The sequence below is a fragment of the Lactuca serriola genome, chromosome 9 (genome assembly GCF_051521515.1).
Source record: "Lactuca serriola cultivar US96UC23 chromosome 9, Lser_US96UC23_V15, whole genome shotgun sequence".
Classification (NCBI taxonomy): Eukaryota; Viridiplantae; Streptophyta; class Magnoliopsida; order Asterales; family Asteraceae; genus Lactuca; species Lactuca serriola.
Genome location: NC_136416.1, coordinates 10,795,172 through 10,811,296, shown reverse-complemented (window position 1 = coordinate 10,811,296; position 16,125 = coordinate 10,795,172). Strand labels below are relative to the sequence as shown.

At 32.2% G+C, this 16,125-nt stretch overlaps 2 protein-coding genes and 1 pseudogene across 3 annotated transcripts; 1 reads left to right on the top strand and 2 right to left on the bottom strand.

Annotated features, from left to right (window-relative positions):
- The first annotated feature begins 424 nt into the window (after positions 1-424).
- LOC145073130 (F-box/kelch-repeat protein OR23-like) lies at positions 425-2,265 on the top strand. Its single transcript, XM_079019688.1, has 2 exons — positions 425-1,710; positions 1,812-2,265. The coding sequence occupies exons 1-2, from the start codon at positions 731-733 to the stop codon at positions 2,101-2,103; spliced, it is 1,272 nt and encodes a 423-aa protein (XP_078875814.1). The 5' UTR covers positions 425-730; the 3' UTR covers positions 2,104-2,265.
- Positions 2,266-2,413: 148 nt separating this feature from the next.
- LOC145073131 (GRF1-interacting factor 3-like) lies at positions 2,414-3,690 on the bottom strand. Of its 2 annotated transcripts, none has more exons than XM_079019690.1 (4): positions 3,316-3,690; positions 3,160-3,236; positions 2,991-3,075; positions 2,414-2,903 (listed from the first exon to the last, which is right to left on the bottom strand). In XM_079019690.1, the coding sequence occupies exons 1-4, from the start codon at positions 3,412-3,414 to the stop codon at positions 2,547-2,549; spliced, it is 618 nt and encodes a 205-aa protein (XP_078875816.1). In that variant the 5' UTR covers positions 3,415-3,690; the 3' UTR covers positions 2,414-2,546. The 2 variants fall into 2 exon arrangements, with proteins under 2 accessions (XP_078875816.1, XP_078875815.1); XM_079019689.1 differs by having other exon boundaries at positions 2,414-2,909; positions 3,316-3,680.
- A 2,362-nt stretch (positions 3,691-6,052) lies between these two features.
- Positions 6,053-8,270, bottom strand: LOC145075329 (protein FAR1-RELATED SEQUENCE 5-like; annotated as a pseudogene).
- Positions 8,271-16,125: the final 7,855 nt, after the last annotated feature.

Genomic DNA, 16,125 nt, shown 5'->3' with positions numbered 1-16,125 from the left:
TTTCAAAATACTATTAATCACTAAATACTTTTTAAAAGTACCGTCCCTTGGTACAAAACTCTACAAAAACATGGGGCATGAGTGTTATAAAATCTTTATATGATCAAATTTCATAAAGAAAAGAAAATTTGTAGTTCATTTCAGTGAAGAACAACCATAAAGCAATTTCGTAATTTATAAAAATCATATTAACAAAATAAATAACCATTTTAATAAATTATCATAAGATTTGAAGGATGATCTTACTATCATATTTTTGTGATCAGCCCTTTATAAAACTCTTCAAAACCTTTCGTTCCATTTATTCTTTTATTAGAAAATTTTATTTTTATTTTTAAAAAAAAATCGTCCCGTAATTAGATTGAAAATGAACCGTTTGAAAACTCGCCAGAAGCAAAGGCGTCAACGTCATGAAGTACCAAACGGCGTAATATATCCAGAAACTTATTCCAACGAATTTTAGTACCCAATCAATCCATAGCAGCCGCTGACCTTTGTATTGGCCAAGATTTACGCCACCGCCTCCCGTCAGCCACCGCCGGCCGACCCTCTTTATGCACGTATGCAAATTGCCTTTCGTATTTGTTAAGGTTGCATTTCTAGGTTCGATTCCCCTGTCCGAAGGTTAATTTCTTTCACCCGTAGATACACCTTTGTCCAGACATTCGATTATATTTCTGAATTCTTTACTGTTAATAATCGATGTACATCGTGGATATTTTCATAGACAATGCCTCCTCCATTGACATCTTATTCATTCACTAGCGGTGCAGAATTTCATACACAAAATCCAACCCTAACCCTAATTCCAGGACTCCCGGACGATTTAGCAACCTTGATTCTTGCTTTTCTTCCGTTCTCTCATCACGGGCGACTCAAATCCATTTGTAAATCATGGAAACAGTTTTTCTCATCGAGAACCCTACGCTCAATCCGCCATAAACACATCCCTCTCTTAAAACGCTCTCACATCCTCTGTATCTTCCCTCAAGACCCTTCCATTTCTTCGCCTTACCTATTCGACCCCCAAAATCTCGCCTGGTGTTATCTTCCTCCGATGCCATGTAATCCTCACGTATATGGTCTCTGTAATTTCACATCTGTTTCTCATGATTCTCGCCTGTATGTACTTGGTGGGTCCCTATTTGATACCCGATCATTCCCGCTGGATCGCCCATCCCCTTCTTCTGCGGCTTTCCGATATGATTTTGTGACACAAAGTTGGGATTCTCTTCCTCCCATGCTTTCACCTCGTGGGAGCTTTGCCTGTGCGGCAATCCCTAATACTGACCGGATTCTTGTGGCTGGCGGTGGGTCCAGGCACACCATGTTTGGTGCTGCGGGAAGCAGGATGAGCTCTGTGGAGATGTATGACATTAGGAGGAATGAATGGGTGGCATTGGATGGATTGCCCAGGTTTCGAGCAGGCTGTGTTGGGTTTATGGTGGGGAATGTGGATGAAGAGAAGGAATTTTGGGTTATGGGTGGGTATGGCGAGTCAAGGACAATTCTGGGTGTTTTTCCTGTAGACGAGTATTACAGGGATGCAGTGGTGATGCAGTTGAAAAATGGTGGGGTTGGGAAGTGGAGAGAGCTTGGGGATATGTGGGAAGAAGGAGAGAGGAGGCAGCTTGGAAGAATTGCAATTGTTGAGGATATCAATGGAGGTTCTCCTGGAATTTTCATGCTCGACAAGAATGATATACTCAGGTATCTTGTACCTACCCATTCACACCTTCAACCCTAATTTTGTGATTTCAAATTTTCAAGTCATCTGGAATCTCATTTGCATAATTCCAACATGGTTACAGGTATGACATGGCTTCAAACCACTGGTGGAAGGAAACCAGTGTGCCAAAAAGAGCAGCAGATGAGTCATCAATGGGGTTCACTGCTCTAAACAGTGAGCTGCATGTTATGGTCCTTTACAATGGAGCTGATTCAGCAGAGAACCGAAGGTTGAGACGCAATAAAAGGTCAGCATCTATATTCCTCCAAATATACCACCCTCAGAAGAAGACATGGAGAACCCTAATCACCAAACCACCATTTCAACAACCTTTAGATTTCAAAACTGCAGTTATGTGCACTATTCGACTCTAACTAGACTCCATCACTCCATTCATATCTTTGATGGCCCTAGTGTATGTATGTATGTATTTCCGTTTACTACAATATAAGTTTTGTTGTTGTATCACTACTTGTACCATTGTACAGCATGTTGTGTTGTCGAATCAATCATAAAGAAAATGTATGTTTGCTTCATGTTATCATCTTGTGTGTATATACATAAGATTTAAGATTTAAGATTTAAGAAAAGTAAATTAATTATTCAAGTTCTTGACTAATTTCTTTTTCCTAAAACAAACCATTAATGGCGACACTCATAGAACAGTATTTATCTGAATTCACATTCTTGTAAACCATCTTATCTTATTACAACATAAACCAGGTAGAGCTAGTACAAAGTAGCACATCTAAAAAAAGAAGTCAACTCAGGGTCAAAACTCATTGAACTCTGTCTCTTACTTGGGAGACAGCTAGCGTTAAGTTGTTGTGGTTAATTTTCCTTTCTTTTGTGGAAAGTCGTGTGAACCTTCATGTTCATGAGTATCATGACTAGAAGCACTACCAGCTATGCCTCTGTTATCTTTAGCTGTTAAAAAGGTTGCTGTTCTAACTCCATGTGAGGAGGCTACTTCCCCAAAGCTGAAATCAGGAAAAACTCCACATCCTTGACCTTCCATGCTGGTCCCACTTCCGCTTCGTGGGGCCTGAATGCCAAGCTGGCTCTGCAACACGTGTTGCTGCTGCTGCTGTATCATTGTAAAGGGTGGTTGCTGAGGGAACACTGTGTGTGATTGAGTCAACATATGGGAATTGGGGACCATCTGTTGCAATTGCTGTTGCTGCATACCATCTTTAGCATCTTATTATACGTATCATCAACACAAAATTAAAAAGAAACAGTATGTTGCATGGTATATAACCTGGAGTTGAGTAGAAGATGACTTTGGTTGACAGTCGGCTATTGCAGCCAAATACATGAGATTGTGCTGTAGCCTTGTTTGGTTTCTGGATAAAAAGAGCATATTTATGTCCATATAATATTGGAGGAAGAATACAATTTAAAAAAAATAAAAATAAAAGTAGACTCACTCTGCACATTCACTGAACTTTCCTGTACTCTGATTTTCCAGAATGTTCAAGATCAGTGCCTTGTTTTCATCCAAATACTGCACAAATCAATTTAAAAACAGCCATTAAGTTAAAAAGTAGCCACTAGTGTAACTTATGAGAGAGAGAGACAGAGACCTGTTGGATATGATCAGTAGTAATAGTGGTGGTGTTGAAGGCACCTGTGGGTGTGGGTGTGGGGCGGTGCTGCATCTGGTGCATGAGTTGGTGCTGCATGTTTGTATCTCTGTGATGTAATCTTCTGATACAGCTTTTGTTTTTTTTTTTAAAGTTATTATCCACCTGATGCTCTGATAGATAGAGGACCCTTTCTTTCTTGATGTTCTCTTTCTGGTTTTAAAGCTTGAGACTTATAAAAAAAAAAGCACAAGTAAGGGAAAAGGTAAGCAGCATCCTGTGATCTTCTTTAAGGATGACATTTATTTTAATAGTTATCAAAGAAACAGGCACACCTTTCTCTTGGGATTCTCCCTCACTCTCTTCAATGAAACAACAAAGTCTATCTACAAATCCCAAGACTTGTTGTACATAAATAATTTCATATTTATTTTAACAAGGGTAGTTATTAATTATTATGATGGTGAAAGGATGTTCCTGGTTAGGGACAGTGGTGGTTTACGTTTCATAACATTCTTTTTAATGAGAGTAAATTTTGGATGGTAATAATTAATGGATGATCATATCTGTGGGACCAACTGACCAAGAATATATATAATAATAATAGCAGGCGGCAGAGGGGAACCACGTGAACGCATTTGCATTTGCATTTTTGCATTTGCATTGTATGTGTAAGTAAATGCCTTGGCCTTACAGATGCAAATATGGATAGTGTTTTGCTCGGTGGAGGGAGGTACGAGGGGATCTTCACCTCGTAACACGTACTTGCTACGTATCCACTAAATCTTAATGTCTCTTTCATTATTTTGTCCCCAATCAACAGTTTTTTTTTAATTTCAATATATATATATATATATATATATATATATATATATATATATATATATATATATATATATATATATATATATATATATATATATATATATATATATATAGGAATATATGGCTGTTATGTAGCCAAATTTAGGTACAGAACCTTTAAAACGTTGTCGTTTTCCTATAAAATAGATGAACGGTTTTCCTCTGATTTTTCCTCCTCAAATTCGCATGTAATATTTTTCCAGACTTTTCCATTTACCCCTCCCAGATTGTTCGTCGATGTCATTCTCCCTACTTCCTACTTCCTTCTTCCTTATTGTTTGGCCCCAAGACTGTCCAAGGCCAAAAAAAATCAATTAGACAAAATTTCTCTAGAACCCTTCTTTCCAAAGAGTCAAATACGACCAGACACGTTTTGAAGATTGAAGACAATCAAAACTGAAATATGCTTATTTTGTATCCTAAATTCAATTTCTCCATCGAACTCTAGCATTGTAATACAATACACAGACGTACTCAGTGTTTTGAATTCGTTAATTTTGTGTTATTTTCCACTAATTGAACTACTACTCACTACGTATTTAGGTTATTTGGTTTGTGGGTATTCTTAATATGTTTATTATAAGTTGTTATTGGTTGAACACAGTGGAATTTCAGGTCAATTTATTCAATTTAATCTTGTTGGGTTTTTCTTAATTTGCCTTTTACCAATTTTTGGGGTTTGAGGTTTAGTATGATCGATTTCCAAATTGACTTATGTCTGATTATTTGGTTCAGTTTGATGTATATCAGTTCACATGAGATGTATAGTGAAACGTAGTTGGAGAAAAATACCCAAATTATTGTTTTTTATGATATCGTTATGTTTATTGTTGAAAGCTTAAGTCGTGAATTTGTATTGATTTGCATACACACATTTGACTTTATAAGTAACAATTTGATATTGATTTGCGAAAAAAAATATTTGACCAAGTTGGTCTAAAGTTTATGTTTACTTAGTGGATTATTGTCAGCAAGAGCATCAAAATTATTAAACCCATATTGTAACCTTTGCAAATTTGCTGATTTCATGTTGGTTGTTGCATCATGTTTACTTTAAAACCTCTTTAAGTCTTTCTTTTTGGTTTTGTGTTCACAGATCAACGTGGATACATCTACCATGGCTTACTTCACAAACCAACAACAAAGCTACCATGTATAATAGTATATATTGCAATTTATGCAACCGATTTTTATTAAAGGATCGTCCATGATTTTGTTATGGATTGCCCTCCATCTTTATTCGCCGCATCCGATTGCGAATGACAATTTACTTGAGATGATGCATCTGATTGCAAATGTTGTTATTAGCCTTTATGTCAAGAAAAAAATATTCTTATAATTTTTTGTAAACACAAGATATATTGTATACTCTTCCAATATTTTGTTTGTTAAATTGATAACGACTATATTAAAGCATCGATTTCTATTTTTTCCCTTATTACAACATCATACTGTCTATTATAGCATTGTACTTCTACTTTGTTTTGTTAGTGCATTATATAGTGAAGATACAGTCGGTGCATACAATATTTCATAACAAAAAAAAAATCAAAGAAGGTGATTGGATGTTTTTACACAAATATGATAACATTATTAAATAGTAAAAAACAGTTTGAAATGAGAATCCACAATGGCAAATCACTAATTCAAATAATAATACACCTCCAAGTCTTAAATATAATTTGCATTGCGATTTGAGAAAACTCAAGCATCAAATATCATTTTCATTATTTTATTATGGGAACTCAAATCTCAAATAACCACTTCATCAGCAATGGTATAAGTCTGGCATAAATCAAATGATAAAAAATAATAATTTAGCAGCTAGTTTTTTTATTCTTTTCCAACCCTAAAATAACTTCAAAAAATAGCTTCATTGTTTGTCTTGTAAAGCCTCCTCTTCCTGATACAATAAAAAAAAGTTGAGAATTAGATTAGAAAAATCATGAAGCATTAGAGAAAAAAAAAACACAAATTACCTTTTTTCTTGGACAACCAGTGGCATAATGACCTAATCCCTTGCAGTGAGAACAAGTTCTCTTTTTCTTTGCCACCTCCAAAGAAGACTTAATCCTGTTTGCATTTTTAGGACGCCCTTTCGTATTAGTAAGAACAACAGGATCCCGAATAGATATATGAGGCATCATGTCTACTTGGGAAATTCCTATACAAGAATCTTGAGATGCATTTTGAGGTCCATTTGGCTTTTTCTGAATAATTTCATCTTCTAAAAACTTTACCACTAAATTGTTGAATTTTTTTTTATCTTTGAAGGGGAGTCCTTTGCAAGTTCGATTGCTTTGGTACAATTTGCACGAACATACCATAGGGTTAAGGCACTAACTTCATTTTCAGTATTGATATCATCCATTCCAACGCAACGAGCACCCACCCTAAACCTAACATCAAGCGTCCACCTAGGTAAAATATAATGATCAGGAAGAGTTTGAACATTCCTCTTCTTAATCACATATAAACTATGTTTGCATAATATGCCATATGTTTCAAATTTAGCACACGAACATCTGACATCCACTTGATTCGTGAAACGATAGCTAACAAATCTCCAATGCGCTTTATCAATATTCACTTGGCCAACCCTATATTTGATTTATTCTGTACATTTGTTTAATGTCTCATGAGTTAAATTTTGCGTAGCTTCTATCCATTCTTTTTTAAAAATCTCAAAAATATTTCTGGTATAACATTCACCTGCTTTTGCTTCAATTGGATGAATAGAAGATAGAATTGGCTTCGAGTTCATTGTCTTAAAGTCTTCCTCTTCTTCAACGGATCTTCGAGATTCAACTGCTTTATCATATTGAACTACAAACTCGTTCAACATAGTCTTGGAATTAACAAATCCATCAAAAAAGGAATGAATGCTCTCACTTCGTCCACTAGTTGTCATTCCAGCAAAAAAAACATCCTTCAAGTAGGCTTTAACCCAATGTTTTCATTGGTTATACATATCGGTGATCCAACAATAATTTTCAAGGTGATACTTACTACACATAACTTCCCAATCCTTTTCAAATTCTTCAATTGTATCACTTTTTACCCATCGTGTATAAGACTCCTTAAAATCACTATAATGGGCTACCAGCGGTCGAAGATGTTCAAGCTCATGCTTCTTAATATGCCATGCACAGTAGCGATGTCGAGTGTTTGGAAACACTTTTTTATTGCATTACCTATAGCCTTATCTTGATCGGTTATCATTGCATATGGGTGCTTGTTGAACATGCACTTTAAAAATGCTCAAATAACCATCGAAAAGTTTCTTCTTTTTCATTTTCTAGCAATGCACCACCAAACAATATGGTTTGACCATGATGGTTCATCCCAACAAATGGAGAAAATGGCATCTTAAATTTGTTCGTCATGTATGTAACATCAAACACAACAACATCTCCGAATTTAGTATACGCATCCCTTGATCTTCCATCGGCCCAAAAAATATTTCGAGGTGACTCATCCTCAAATAAATCCACAACAAAATACTGGTTAACATCTACTAATGCTTTATCTTGAAAATGTTTGATAAGCCCATAAAACTCCTTACCTTTGTATTGTCTTCGTTGCTCAGATAAGACATCCACACATTGCTTTGAAGTAACATCAATGTCCTGTGGAGTTTTCATTGCATTAACAGCTTTTTTAATTTGAGAAGGCTTTAACCCCGATTGACCAAGTTCTATCATAAGAGATTTACATGCCAATGAACGATGTAACTTCCCATGAGAACGATGCTTCGTTACTTTTGTAGGTGTAGTGCTCAACTCATGATTGTGGGTATCGTTAAACATGTCCACAAACCATAGCCCATCTTTTCCTTTTGAAATTCGAAGCATTGCTTGACATCCGGTCCTCAAATCTCTACGTTGTTTCTTTGCACCCACACATGAACTATTAGTCTTCGATCTTTTAAACCCTTCTTTATTGCAAACGTACATCTTACGGTAAGCCTCATTTGTCGTCTTATTTTTATAGTCCCAATGAATTCGTATACCAAATCCATGTAAAAAAGCATATTGATTATAAAACGTATAGGCATCATGAGGTGTATTAAAAACCTTTCCCATGATACTTTCATCTCCATCATGACCAAGATTTACATTGACATCAATTATTTTCTCACACTCTAAGGTTGATTCAAAATAACTATTTGCATCAATTTCTTCAACCATATGTATTTCAGTAGTGTCATCTGCTAGTCGAATGTCTGTGTTCATAGTGAATGACCTGTAGGTCATATAAACACAAGAATTGAGATTTTTTTTAAAAAAAAATTATAACTAGAAATATAAAACGGTAAAGCTGTCAAACATAGTATAATTTAGTATGGTGCAAATAAAAATTATTTTCTTCCAGTATGTACTCTTCATAATTTAATATGTGCTTTATACAATTAAAGAAGAGAAAAACAGAATAATTCCTATTATTTTCCTAATACTTGCAATATACATCATTGATCTTTCGTTTTTCTTTTCTATAAAGAAATTTATTGGGATTTTAGCATAATAAATGAATCATGGCTTATGTTATCATATTACCTGTCACATCGCATAAGTGCACACACTTTAATTTGTTTATTTTCATCAATTATACACTACACAAACTAATTAGTACCTAGAACAATTTGATTAATGACTGGGAACGATTTGAGTACTACCTGAAACATGGGATGTGAATTTAAAGAAGACGATCGCTATAGAAAAATTAACGAGTTAATGAATTAAGAATCAATTTATACTATCTTTAAAAAGTTCAATCAATCTGTAACCATTTACGATTTTCCAATCAAACTGAAACAGAGATATAAAATGGAAAAAGACGGTACGAGAAGAAAAAAGTTCGATCAATCTATCATTACTTACGTTTTTTCAGTCAACCTGGAACAACCGATGTACGATCGAAAAAGACGACACGAGAAGATAAGGAACCGATTGCCGTATTAGGGTTGAAGATGATTAGTCAATAAAGAATGATCGTGCATGTTGATATTGAAAGAAGGAAAGAAACATTATTCTAAGAAACCGGGAAATCAATTAAAGAATTTGATTGTTTACCAACTAAACGACGTCGGTTTTCATATTCTATACCTAAGCTTAAATACCTAACAGCCATATATTCCCTTTTCCATATATATATATATATATATATATATATATATATATATATACTAATAAATGAAGGTTTTTTTTGCCATTTGTCAAACTCTCATTCAATTTGCCACATGTAATTTTTCTAAGATTTTTAAAATTATTATTTTCCACTTGTCATTTTTTGAGGATTTCACATTTCTTAAAATAAAATTTTAATAAATTCTAATGGGTTATATATATGTAAGGTTATCATTCTATTAATTTGATAATATATTCTCATAAATGCTCCAAACGATTTGATTTCTTTCATAAATGCTTCAAAAGATTACATTTTGTATGGAAAAACATTATTTTATAAAATATTTAATGTTTATATATTTTCATATTAAAAATTTACTTTTAATAAACCCGTATAATATACGGGTCTTACACCTAGTATATATATATATATATATATATATATATATATATATATATATATATATATATATATATATATATATATATATATATATATATGAGACGGTTCACTTGAGATTAAAAAAAAATAGACATCTTGAGATTCAACCTCAACCACATATTTCTCATTTACCGCTCTAACACTCTAGCAGCACCAGGGTATGTCTAATCATAAATGATTATATGACAGAGAGGTATAATCATACATGATTATGCATGTTTATACGTATATGCTAACCATAAATGATTATAGATATATGTATGTTAAGACTGGGTAATCATAAATGATTATGACAGTTGGTGGCAGAAGAGGTGGTGGTGACGGTGGTATAAATGACGGAGGTGAGAGTGGTAGGGTCAGCTGGTGTCAGAGTTGGTGGTACTGGTGGTGGCAGTTGTGATGGTGCAGATGGTGGCGGAAGAGAAAGGAACGGACGACGCTATATAATCATTTATGATTATAACATGTATGTCGCGGATGATAAGAACGATAGATGTGAAATATATGGTTGAGGTTGAATCTCAAGATCTGTATTTTATTTTTAATGTCAACGGAACCTCTCTCTCTCTCTCTCTATATATATATATATATATATATATATATGATACAACATCGTATTGGTGAGCTTGTCCTCCTGTGAGTTGTCCTCCTGTGAGTATACCTAATCGCAACATGTATGCATAGTGGTGAGCTTGGGCGGGTATCCGTCTAATTTGGCTAGAACCGGAACCGACGATTCTTATAAAGTTGGAGCCGAAACCTGTATAAACTGTTCTAAAATTTTGGGAACAAATCCCAAAACCATTGGTTTAGGGACTAGGTAACCTGGCTCTGTTATTTTTTTAGTTTCCGCCTTACAAAAAGAATTATTATCCAAATAGTAGTAAAATTGTCAAATGCTTAAAATACATTGATCATAATTTGCTCTTGGACATGTTCTCAAAATACTAGAAAAACCGTATGAAATCTGTGTAGTTATTGATGTTAAGTAGGTAATTCACAGTATATTATTTAATTAAGAGGGTCAAACTCATGATTTTGGAATCAATTATGGAAATCGTTTAAAACAAGTTTGACGGGATATCAAGACGGAGGATGTCAAATATTTACGCTAAACAACTTTGATGGGATATCTAGACGAAAGATGTCAAAATATTTAAAGTAAACAAATCTCTAAATATTATTAAAAGAGAAACCTTTTGACATCATCTAAAACAATCTGGACCGTTGATTGTGTTTTCTTTATAGGTTTTACACTCTTAGATCAATTTGCTTACATCACCTTGATCAAACAAGAAGTCAACCCGTTATATTAGGAAATTAAATGTAGGAATTGAATGAAAATGATACTTGATTTCTTTCCAAACTTACAACTACAAAATTGGTTCCTTATTAATGTAAACCTTAAATTTAGGCTTTATTTCCATTCAAAATTGCTTTCCAAATTATATTATATGTTGAAATCTCGGAAACTATTAATTTCAAATTTCAAAAGTTTCGGATATTTTTATGAACCAATACACTTTCAAGCATGATATCTTCTATTTTAAGTTTAAATGAGATTTCAATTGATTACCTGCTAATTTTCATCATATTGACTTATATATATATATATATATTTCAAAACTTTTTTTAATAATCGATTTACACAAACATTATGTCATAATTCCCATGTAGAAAACAAATCTCTAAATATTATTAAAAGAGAAACCTTATGATATCATCTAAAACAATCTAGACCGTTGATTGTGTTTTCTTTATAGGTTTTACACCCTTAGATCAATTTGCTTACGTCACCTTGATCAAACAAGAAGTCAATCCGTTATAGTAGGAAATTAAATGTAGGAATTGAATGAAAATGATACTTGAATTCTTTCCAAACTTACAAATACAAAATTGGTTCCTTATTAATGTAAACCTTAAATTTAGACTCTATTTCTATTCAAAATTGTTTTCCAAATACATTATATGTTGAAATCTCGGAAACTATTAATTTCAAATTTCAAAAGTTTCGGATATTTTTATGAACCAATACACTTTCAAGCATGATATCTTCTATTTTAAGTTTAAATGAGATTTCAATTAATTACCTGCTAATTTTCATCATATTGACTTGTATATATATTTCAAACCTTTTTAATAATCGATTTACACAAACATTATGTCATAATTCTCACGTAGAAAACAAATGCAAAAAAACTTCAATCTTCCCATCAGTCTGATTAGTCGAATAAATGTATGTATTTCTTCCTTAAAATCATTTTAATCTGTAAGTTTGATATTGTTTTCGAAATTATATGTTTTTACTCATTCATATGGTTCTTTGTTGAATACTTATAATTTGGATGTATAATGTTGTTTTTGATTTTTTTTTTTGATGTTGTGTTCGGTTCTTGGTTCCATCTTTTTAATCGATAACTATGATCCTATTTTCGAAAAGAGTAAACTCAATGTTAAAATTGGATGTTATATATAATGAAATTATGATGTTACATGTCTGTGTATACCTTTGTAAAAAATCAATAGACAAGACAAGAGATGACATGACATAATATAACAGACGGGTTGTACAAAAGACATGAACGCCCTCATTAGAAAGTTTTTCATGTCTCCGGTAGTTACAGAATAAGAATAAGAAATATACCTTCTCAACAATTGATGTGAGCTTTAAAGTTAAATATAAGCATATTGTGAAATATGAAAATAGGCTCCCGTATTCTTTTTTCAAAAAGAATCGGTACCATATATGGGCAGGTATGAATGCACGGTATAATAGAAGTGTGCACTCAACTAGAGTCAGCATTTGACCCTGAAATACCAAAAACGCCCCTCAGAACCTTCTGAAAAAAAATCAGGTATACTCAAGGACCAAAAATGTAATCTACTCTAAACTTAAGTAAAAAAAAAAAGAAAAATATAAATTTTGTTGTTATGCTATATGTTTTTTAGTTTTGGTTCAAAGGCAAAATGGTGATTTAAAAAAAAAACTAATAGTTAGGCTGTTAACTTAGGCAATCATAAAAGTTTTATGAAACAGCGAAACAAGGTCCAAAAACTACAACCTGATTCTTTTAGGGACCAAAACCAAAAAAATCAAATAAACACATGGACCAAATATGTAAATCACTAAAAATAAATGAAAAAACTTTTGTTTATACAGATCATCCCCCCCCCTCCGGTTCTGAGGTCATGGTGGTAGATTGAGCTTCATCACTTTTGCCCATAATTTTCTCTTTGCTTTTATAGTAAGGAATGCTCTGTACTACCACTGGATCATTTATTGCACGTTCAGGATCCATTGATATAATCCCTATTGTATTTCAAATTCAATAACAAAATTGTAATTAATTAGTTTTTCATTGAAGTTAATAAATTATAAATTTATCTCACTTCCTGCTCATCCAAGTTTTCTCATTGCTATAGCATCACGAAGTTGATCATATCGCATATTTTTCTAAATAAGAAACACTAATATCAACAAAAGAAGTTATTTAATTTCGTAATAAAGTTGAATTAAAAAATAAGTAAATAAATAAGTAAGAAATAGAAGAACCTTGTATTACCACCATATTTTATGTTTAACCTCATCACCATATTTAAATCTTCCCATAATTTGAGGCATTGTGATTAACCAAAATGCAACAATGCTTGGTTCTTTCATGCTATTAATAATATGTTGAAACACAAAAGTAGATGTTTTGATGATAGACAATTGTTACAAGAGGAAAAGGGGTAGAATCGTAATTGGCATTTACCTCGTAAAAGTTTTTTGTTCTTTTCATTATGTTGTAAGTTTTGCATGGAGGCTCGATAATTTGCAAAGTAAATAAAACTAAAGGGGTGTTTTTTTTTTCTTCATTAAACTCTATAGTGAATGACTATATGGATAAAGTGTTCTATACATAAAGATTGTAGATAAAGATGGAAAATAAAACGCAATGGATTATGAGAAATCACAAAAAATAAGAACCAAGCCTAGGAACCAACATCGAACAAAAACCTTACTTTCTTTACTTCAAAAAAATCAACATACCTACACATACTCAAAACCGTAGAAAGAATTTCACAAAAAAAAAATGTTATTTCATAAAAAAAGGAGCCTGAAAAAAAATGGTGGTAAACTGAAGAAGACATATCAAAATCAACAAAAAAAACGAAGATATAAACATAAATGATGGACCTGATAAATGATTTCTGTCATATAATCCCTAAAATAAAAAAGAAGCCATCAATGAATCTTAACATTGTCGATGATAGTGACAATAACTCAGATTAAGGAAAAAAAGATATGATATTAGAGATGAATGAAGGGAGATGATTAGCTTCGTTGCAGATTTATTGGTTATAGTTTCTTTATATTTAATATTGTGGGGGGTTTTATGTGGTTCATTTTGAAGGAACATAAATAAGTTGCTACTTTTTGAAATAAACAGTTATATTTCGCAATATAGCCATAATATACCAATGTATTTTGAAAGTACATTGTTAAATGTTGGATTATACTTGTGTAGACCCATTTTCACGCATGGTTGGCTATATATAGTTGTTTTCCGTGTCACAAGTAAAAAATGTTTGAAGGTACTTATATGTGACAAACAAGGCCATTGAACTAATAAAACAAAAAATGTTGTCTATAAAGAGGTCCTTCAACGCTATATATATTTACCTATTTTAGTGTAATTTCTACACGTTTCAATAATACCAATAACCTTACTTTTTATAATTATTTTGTAATATCTATATAAATTTGCATTTTATTTATGTGTTCCCCGCGTTTAACGCGGGTCATAATCTACTTATGATATAAAGGAAACCAAAATAAGAAATAAAATATGAAAAGGAAAGGAACAAAAATTGACATTTCATAAACATATCCAAAAGATACAAAATTCAGAAAGATATTTTTTTTTTTTTTACAAATTTCAATATATTAAAAACTAAATATCTTTTTAAATTAGTAAAACAGCAAGTATGCGACAATTCTAGTTCCACGCATCCAACGGTAATGGATACCTCCGATTCCAAAATTTGTCCCCACAGGTAATGGTTCCGAAACCATAACCGATCCTTGGCAGTTCCTACTTTTAGGAACCAAAACTAAAACCAATTACCTCGGTTTTGGTTCTGAAACTGGTAATTACAAAGCAGTTTCAGTTCCAAAAGCGGATACCCCACTATTCGTGCTCACCCTATGTATACTTATTGAATAAATGCATTAATTTTTTATATAGGAAAAAAAATATATTGTTATTATGGATAAAAATGAAGTGTGTTCTTTATATTGGTTAAGCGAGTATAGTATATTGCAATTATGAATACCAAATAACACATATATCCATTTTTTTACATAACGTGTTGCTATTAAGGATGAAAAGTAAAAGAGAAATTAGATATCCTTCTACTCTTTGTTCCTATATATCCTCCTACCTAATGAAATGGTGATATGTGTAACATTTAATGCTCATTTAATGGGATTTAATGATATTTTAGGATACTAATATGACACATATCATCATTTAAATGGGTAGGAGGATTGGTATGATCAAAAGGTAGGAGGATATTTAATTTCTCAAAATAAAATATATTGTTATTATGGATAAAAATAAAATATGTTACTCTCATGGACATAAAACGAATATATATTGCCTATATTGATAAAAAAAAATAGCATATTACATTGTTGTTATGGATAAACAAAAATAAAACTGGTTATTATAATGTATAAAAATGTGTTGCTATTAGTAATAAAAATAACATGCGAATATTATGGACAGATAGTAAATCACACTATTAGGGGAAAGTAGATAAGTATAATGATATTTTGGATAAAAATATGGTATGTTGAAACTATGGATAAAAATATAAATATGTTGTTATTGTGGATAAAAAATATAAACAAATTCCATATATTGGTAAAAAAAGTATGACTATCAAATATGTATTATGGAAAATTAGTCAATAAATTATCAATCGTCCCAAAAAATTTGGTAGCTAACATGTTTGACCGGTAGTATTTAACTAATTGTTTACCAAATGACAAAACTACCCAATGTATTTTTTTTTTAAAGTTTGTATATAATATTACCATTTATACCAACTAACTTGGTCAGAGCCGGTCCTAAAGAATTAATTATACTAAAGACCTAGGATGAATAAGAAAAAAAAGATCCTTGCCGTTATTATAACTTGTTATTTTTAAATAAATATATATAATAAAAAATTGGGTCATTTGCAGCTGCCCACTTTGCTCCCACTCAACGCCCCCCATGAACTTGGTAACCAAACAATTTGGTATCAAGTATACATGGTATTGCACTAATAATAATTTTATATACCAATTATAATTGATACGGTACACGATTTACAAAAATAATAATC